The sequence below is a fragment of the Cebus imitator genome, unplaced genomic scaffold (assembly GCF_001604975.1).
Source record: "Cebus imitator isolate Cc_AM_T3 unplaced genomic scaffold, Cebus_imitator-1.0 Scaffold50, whole genome shotgun sequence".
NCBI lineage: Eukaryota > Metazoa > Chordata > Mammalia > Primates > Cebidae > Cebus > Cebus imitator.
Window position 1 is genome coordinate 7049361 of NW_016107365.1, and position 7779 is coordinate 7057139.

The following is a 7779-nucleotide window of genomic DNA, read 5'->3' on the forward strand; positions in this document are numbered from 1 at the left end:
AAGAAAACCAAAGTCAGCATAACAACTGTATACGTATCTACACACACATATATATACATATATATATACACGTACATATCTCCACTAGTTTGTTAACCACTTAGAAAGTTAGTCACCACTCCATCTCTATTTAACACCAACATCTATTCCCACCCATCCAATGTCTTCATCCATCAGTCTCTGACTAATTTTCCAAGTAGTAAATATGCAAAAATACAATGTAAGTTGCAAATCTTTCCAAGATTGCAGGATTTCATGAATGTGGTGAAAATAATGTTAAAGAACTACTTTTATCACAGGCAAAGCCATTGAAAAATAAAGATCTGACAGAGTCAGACTAGACAACAATCCAAAATAAAGGCAAAAGGAAGATAAATACTTCAGAAAAGAATAATTTGAGTAACAAATGATCAGGAAGAGAGGCTCTGGAGAAACTTAGTGAAGACTTAAGTATTTATTTTTTTTTAAAAAGTCTTTTGTAATATTATTAAGTCAAACATGAGAAGAATGTTATATTATGCTATCATACAATGTTGAAAGAAAACTTGTGTGTCTCACAAAAATCAACACAATTCATTAATTCATTTTGGATGAATTCATTTATTCATTTTTAAGCTATCAGGGCATAGCTACTGATAACATAAATTTTGTTAAGTAAGATTAAAATTTTGTATTTTTTAAATTTTCATAATTTGGCATTTGTTTCTTAGGAAAAAATCTTTTTTTTTTTTTTTTTTTGGAGACAGTCTCACTGTGTCACCCAGGCTGGAGTGCAGTGGCATGATCTCAGCTCACAGCAACCTCCACCTCCCAGGTTCAAGCAATTCTCAGGCCGTGGCTTCCTGAGTAACTGGGATTACAGGTGTGTGCCACCATGCCCAGCTGATTTCTACTTTTAGAAGAGACGAGGTCTTGCTGTGTTGGCCAAGCTGTTCTCAAACTCCTGGGCCCAAGTTGTCCATCCATCTGTCCTCATCTCCCAAAGTGCTGGGATTATAGGCATGAGCCACCACACCCAGCCAGAAAAAAAAAAATCTTAATTTATAAAAACTTTCCCTCTTCATTATGAAATACTGGTCCCCATTGTAAATGGATTTATTCTAAGTAGCTCTTTTTAAATATTAATCTGTCAATTAATAATAATGATATGCAAATATATCCCCAGACAGTATTTATATGAATGCATACTCAACTATATCATATTTTTATTACACAATCCACACATAATCAATACACACCTGGGCATTCCACACAACTATAATTCCATCATCACCAGCAGATGCAAATCTAGTTAGGGAAAAAAAGAGTCAAGAAAAAAAAAAAATCACTGGTGACATTTAATTACTAAGATTAAGAACCATCAAACCTTATTAGTGGTAATTTGACTTACTAATATTAATGAAGATCAAGTTCTTTAAACTAATTTTAAAAATATTTATGAAACTTATGAAACACATTCCAGGTTCTATACCAGGTATGGAAGATCAAAAGATAAATAAGACATTTATTGGGTTACAAATAACTTGCTAGAAATGTAAAAATAATCTTTAAAGTCCTTCTTTGCTTTAAAATTCTATGATTTTAAGAAACCCCTGGCTTAAATGAAATGAAACCAAGCTGAGAAGTGGCTTCAGTGATAGAAAGTTATATTCCAGGGGTGGAACGGATTATGACGTTAGATAAATTCATTATTTCTATTATTCTCTCTGTAAACAACTATTGTTTAAAGTCAAGATCTCTCCTTTGCTCAGCTTAACTCCTTAGACTTTCCACATAAATGCTTTGTTCTTGGTTTGGAAGGTTTGAGGATTTTTAAGGGGTTTTTGTTGTCTTTTAGCGAAGATGCTTGAAATGCGGAGGTAAAGTCTGGCTCTTGGCATGAAAAATGAGCTGTGATACTCTGCTATAGCTTCTCTCTCCTTTTTACAACCCATTCACCATATATACAGGGACAATCACCAAATTCTGTAGAGTAGAAGATATCCTTAACACAAACACTATCAAGAGGAATAACCCTCATACAGGATTATTCATCATCATATTATATTAAAATTCATCATATTATACTAACCCAACACAGTAGAATACAATAATCACATTTTAAGCATGTGAAATAGTTTATTGTTAAAGTGACACACAAGTTCATACATAATATTTAACGACTCAGAATCAGTTTAAAATTGTCCCCATAATATTGCTTTCACTCAAATTCAGGTGTTTTTATTTTGAGTAAGAGAGAAAGAAGTGGTGTTAAAGAGACCCAGCTATGAATGACATATACTGGTCCCTTATAATGAACAACCATTAAGAAATGATATTCCACTAATAGCTCTGGGCTATTAATATGCAAATATATTTAACAATCTGCTGTGAGTTTCACAAAATCTCAGTATGTCTTGATGTCTTAATTTAAGAAAACATTGTTACATAAAATGTATCATTGGGGGGAAAGGAGAGAACTGATACATTGGACACAGAAATCACTTTGTTCCTAGGAGAGCATCTGTTCTAATGGATTTTACCCCTTTATGAGATAAGAAAATCCCACTACTTCAGTCATGCGATACTTTCCTTAACACTTCAAAACGAGCTTCATGTTCAAATTTCTTTTTTTTTTTTGAGACGGAGTTTCGCTATTGTTACCCAGGCTGGAGTGCAGTGGCGCGATCTCGGCTCACTGCAACCTCTGCCTCCTGGGTTCAGGCAATTCTCCTGCCTCAGCCTCCTGAGTAGCTGGGATTATAGGCACGCGCCACCATGCCCAGCTAATTTTTTGTAGTTTTAGTAGAGACGGGGTTTCACCATGTTGACCAGGATGGTCTCAATCTCTTGACCTCGTGATCCACCCGCCTCGGCCTCCCAAAGTGCTGGGATTACAGGTGTGAGCCACCGCACCCGGCCCCAAAATTTCTTATCTTCAGTTTCAAAGTTCAGTGTCTTCACTGGCTCAGACAATTTCCATACTCAGTTCTTATTTCAAAACCCTTTGAATACATCTACTTCTGGTAGAACTAAGAGTATTCAGGAGATATGAAATTGATCAAATACAGTCTGACAGTCTCTTAATAATTTTTAAATATAGAGTTATATATCTTTAATGGAAAGGACCTTTTAAATGTAGGTAACTAGCTAAAAATCACACAAAGAGTTATTTTTAAATCCATGCCTATCATTTATTCTTATTTTAAAAAGATACAAAAGATCCAAAGATTAAAAAGAAAATGATCATTTTAAAAATAAAAATACATTTTCTATGCTTAATTATCTACCTTTTCGCAATCATATTAGTAAACAGTACCTTAAATATCAAAAATAGCTGCTGGAAGTAAATCTTTAGCAGCTTATGTTTCTGGGGCTATTGATTTCTTTTTTTGTGTGTAGTGATGGTGGGGAGGGCAGGACTCAAGGTCTTAAGTGTTCTTTGTTATAACACATCAATTTCTCTTGATTCTTTAAACTCATAATTGCTTTTCTGCCATTTAGAAGACTGCAAGTTTAAAATACATACTTTTTTTCTAACCCTAACATTTAACTTATTACTGTTTTATCATGTTTGACTTTCATGAGTTCACAATGAGAGATGACTGAGAACAGCTGAGAGTTTAGAAATGGGATATACAGCATTTCACCTCACACTTTAATTCAATCAGTAGGGAACAAAAGTTAAATCTAAACAAGGCTCAAGAGTAATGCATAAAATCTCAGCCGATTTTTTATTGCTCCAACGTCAGTTATGGGGTTGGTAGACTATTTAGGCCTTTTATTCCTATATATATTCTAACGCTACCTTTTCTTTTTTTTTTTTTCTCGCCATTTCAGTATTTATTACTACCTCCCCTAAAAAGGAAACATTAAGCTTTAAAATACAAATCAGTATAACTTTGATACATATTAGTACCTGTCATTTAAAAAAACTAATAACAAAGGGTTGCGATATCATTCACAAATTACAATTATCCATCCTATTGTGATGGATAACTAAAAAGTAGCTATATTGTATCAGTTTATCTTAAACTAAACCCTAGTCAGTCAAGCATACACTTCAACCATCTCCAAATCAGAAATGAAAATACAACCCAGGAATTTCTAATTGTAAGGCATAGTGTAACTCCTGAAAAGTAATGAACTATAAAATTAAAAAAGGATTCAAATGTCAATAACATTTAAGCTACACTATCCAATGGAAGAACAGTGATATTGCCAGACAGCATTTTACATACTAGTTTTTTAAAACACTCTAAATTAATAGATAACAAAAACATAAACCTAAAGATAAGATTTTGAGAGAAACGTTTCTTTACTGATTAGCAAAAAATGTATTTAGTGTGATTCCATGCTAGGAGTTAGGGAAATGTCAACACACATTACCTGTGGTTCTTGCTTTGAGATCTTAAAACTTAATGATTGTTTAGAAACATACTGCATTTGATCAAATTTAAGATATCAATTGTAAGACACTCTTATTTTATGTACCATTAAGGAAAACATACTGCCAATTACAATTGAAAGATACAATTACATGATGCGTCCAAATTTTACAGATGTTAAAATAGAAAAAAATATGGTTCTTAGAATTATGAACTGTAAGAATTACCATATTTATTGATGGTACTTGCCAGCCTAATGAATCTCTGACTATGTCTGGCAGATTTTAAGTGCTAAAGAAATGCTTGTTAAAGAATAGAAAACCAAACACCACATGTTCTCACTCATAAGCGGGAGTTGAACAATCAGAACACATGGACACGGGGAGGGGAACATCAAACACTGGGGCCTGTCAGAGGGTGGGGGGATAGGGGAAGGAAGGATAGCAATAGGAGAAATACCTAATGTAGATGATGGATTGATGGGTATAGCAAACCACCATGGCACATGTATACCTATGTAACAAACCTGCACATTCTGCACATGTATCTCAGAAATTAAAGTATAATAATTTTTAAAAAAGAGAAATGCTTGTTGAATGAATGAATGAATAAGCAAACAGTTAAGTGTTCAAGGGCTCTGTGAACTCTATTCATTAATGACAGTAATGTAACCGCACATTTTCCTTTTATCATAATTAATGTATCAATACACTACCACAGCAAAATTAGAAATTTGAAAAATTTAAAACCCAGGATCCCACCACACAGAAAAATAAATTTCTGTATTTTTTCATGTTCCTGTCTAATTCTTATCTATATACCTCAAGTTTTTTTTAAACTTAAAACCAAGTCTTTAAAACTACTCCTTGAGACTACACAATTAAATTACTAAGCACAAATTATATTCATGAAAAACATGTTCAACAAGGTGAAACATGTTTTAACAAAGACCTATGGTAGACCTTCTAGAATGTTCCATCCTCTCATCCCTTAATTATGAGAACTAAATTTATTATGATAGTCCATAAGTCACTTGGACATTCAAGAAATACTTACGAAGATGCCTAAACCTGAGAATAAGATCAAGAGATGGTTCTTGACCTTCAAGAACTCACAGTCCAACATTACTAAGTGATGCTATAGGGTCTAGATCATGAGTCCTTAGAGAATTTACTTACAACCATCTTAATTTATAAAAATAATTCCCTCTAAACACCTTCTCTTTGAACATCTCTGGGAAAATATTCTCTCGTTCCAGCAGTGGGCTGAAACTACAGCAAAGCTTAATAAAGATTTGTAAAAAATAAATTGTTTTCACAATTCTTATGTCCAACAGCTACAAACTCATTTAATAGTTCTTACTCCTGTGAAATCATTTCAATTAAGTGAAGGTCCCCAAAATTCAAATATTACCTTAAAGGACATAAAAAGTATAGCCCATAAACCTGAACCATAAATCTTCCTATATTCAATGTCTACATAACTACAAAGCACTGAAAAACTAAAAATATTAATAGGACATTATTATGGCAGTACAGGCACCCCAGTGGTTAATTAACTTTCCCACCTAACCTACAAGTACTTTCTAATACATGATAAAACTAAAATACTACGTAATTTCCATGATTCTCTCATAATTTTTTTTATAGTTGGACACAGTAAATAAGGTCTATGCAGCACAATGGTTTGATATATCTCAAGTCTCTTTTATTCTATTGTTTTGTTCTCATCTATTTTTTCCTTGCAATCTTTTTGCTGAAAAAAGTTCTCTCTCTTGCAGAATTCTCAGAGTTCAGATTTTGCTGACTACTTTCCTCTATTGTCACCTAACATGCACCTCTGTACCCTGAATTTTTAGTAAATTGATCGCTAAATCTACAGACTTAATCAGATTCAAATTTGACATTTTAGTAAGACCATTTCATAAGCAGTTTGTATACTCCATCAGGAAATAATTTCTGGCAATCATTTTTGGGTGTGTGATGTTAAAACACATTCATAATCATTGCCTGAAGTCATTATTACATTTATTTACAATAAAATAACATTGAAAAATACTACTACAACGTTAGAAACCAGACAAAACTAAAAAACAGCATAATTTTCATTTAAAGTATATGTTTGTTTGTATGCTAGAACTACTTGAAGAAAATAAGAGAAGCATCCAGATAGAGACTTGTAAAGCAGTTGAAGGAAACTTCAAAGCATTTTCAGGAGCCATAGATACTGATGGTACTAATTCCTTAATTAGATCTACTTCAATACTAATTTCTTTTCCTTAAGAAAGAATGTATTACGGGAACACAACTCTAACACCTAAAAGTCTAAGGTCCTTTTTTAGCTCACAAATAAAGTGAAGATTTCATAGTTCTCATGGCTATTTGCAAAGGTAAAATATTTGCTAAGTTCTTCCCTCCTCAAATCACAAATAGAAAGATAAACTACACATCAATGTTATAGCGTTAGAATACCAAAAATACCTCTGTGACTTCTATTAGATGAACCTCCATTCCCCTGCACTCAAGTTTCCATGGAGGACTCCTACTATTAGAGAAACATCCTTGGTCTCTCTCTGCCCCATTTGTTTGAGACAATGAATTAGACATGCTCAGTTCAGACCCTTGTGAGTTTTCAGTGATTATTATTATTATTTTTTGAGACAGAGTCTCGCCCTGTCACCCAGGCTGGAGTGCAATGGCACAATTGTGGCCCACTTCAACCTCCACCTCCTGGGTTCAAATGATTCTCCTGCCTCAGCCTCCCAAGCAGCTGGGATTACAGGTGCCAGCCACCACAACCAGTTAATTTTTGTATTTTTAGTAGAGATGGGGTTTCACCATGTTGGCCAGGCTGGTCTCGAACTCCTGACCTCATGATCCGCCCTCCTCTGCCTCCCAAAATGCTGGGATTACAAGTGTGAGCCCCCGCACCTAGCCCATTGTGGGTTTTCTGAAGGTTCATATGTTCACAGAGAGGGAACTTACAGGTCTGCTCTTATTTTTGAGGTAAGCCTGTATCTGAATGGGAGGCCTGCAACTGTTCAGTTGCCCCGGGGAGTCACTGACTCAGGGTGAAGTGTAAGGAAACCCACTGTGGTTGTATAATAAAGCCATATCCTGGCTGGGCACAGTGGCTCATACCTGTAATCCCAGTACTTTGGGAGGCTGAGGCAGGCAGATGACGAGGTAAGGAGTTCGAGACCAGCCTGGCCAATATGGAGAAACCCCATCTCTATTAAAAATACAAAAATTAGCTGGGTGTGGTGGTGCACGCCTGTAGTCCCAGCTACTCTGGAGGCTGAGGCAGAAGAATTGCTTGAACCTGGGAGGCAGAGGTTGCAGTGAGCCGAGATCGTACCACTCCACTCCAGCCTAGGTGACAGAGCTAGAATCCATCTCAAAAAAAAAAAAAA

The 7779-nt window shown here is 34.9% G+C and overlaps 1 protein-coding gene across 2 annotated transcripts in view; it reads right to left on the reverse strand.

Annotated features, from left to right (window-relative positions):
* Positions 1-7779, reverse strand: part of WDR41 (WD repeat domain 41) — a 55850-nt gene that overhangs the window by 37155 nt on the left and 10916 nt on the right. For both annotated transcript variants that reach the window (XM_017527692.2, XM_017527694.2), the window contains exon 3: positions 1239-1287. In XM_017527692.2, coding sequence (XP_017383181.1) covers positions 1239-1287 — 49 coding nt within the window. The remainder of the gene's footprint in view (positions 1-1238; positions 1288-7779) is intronic.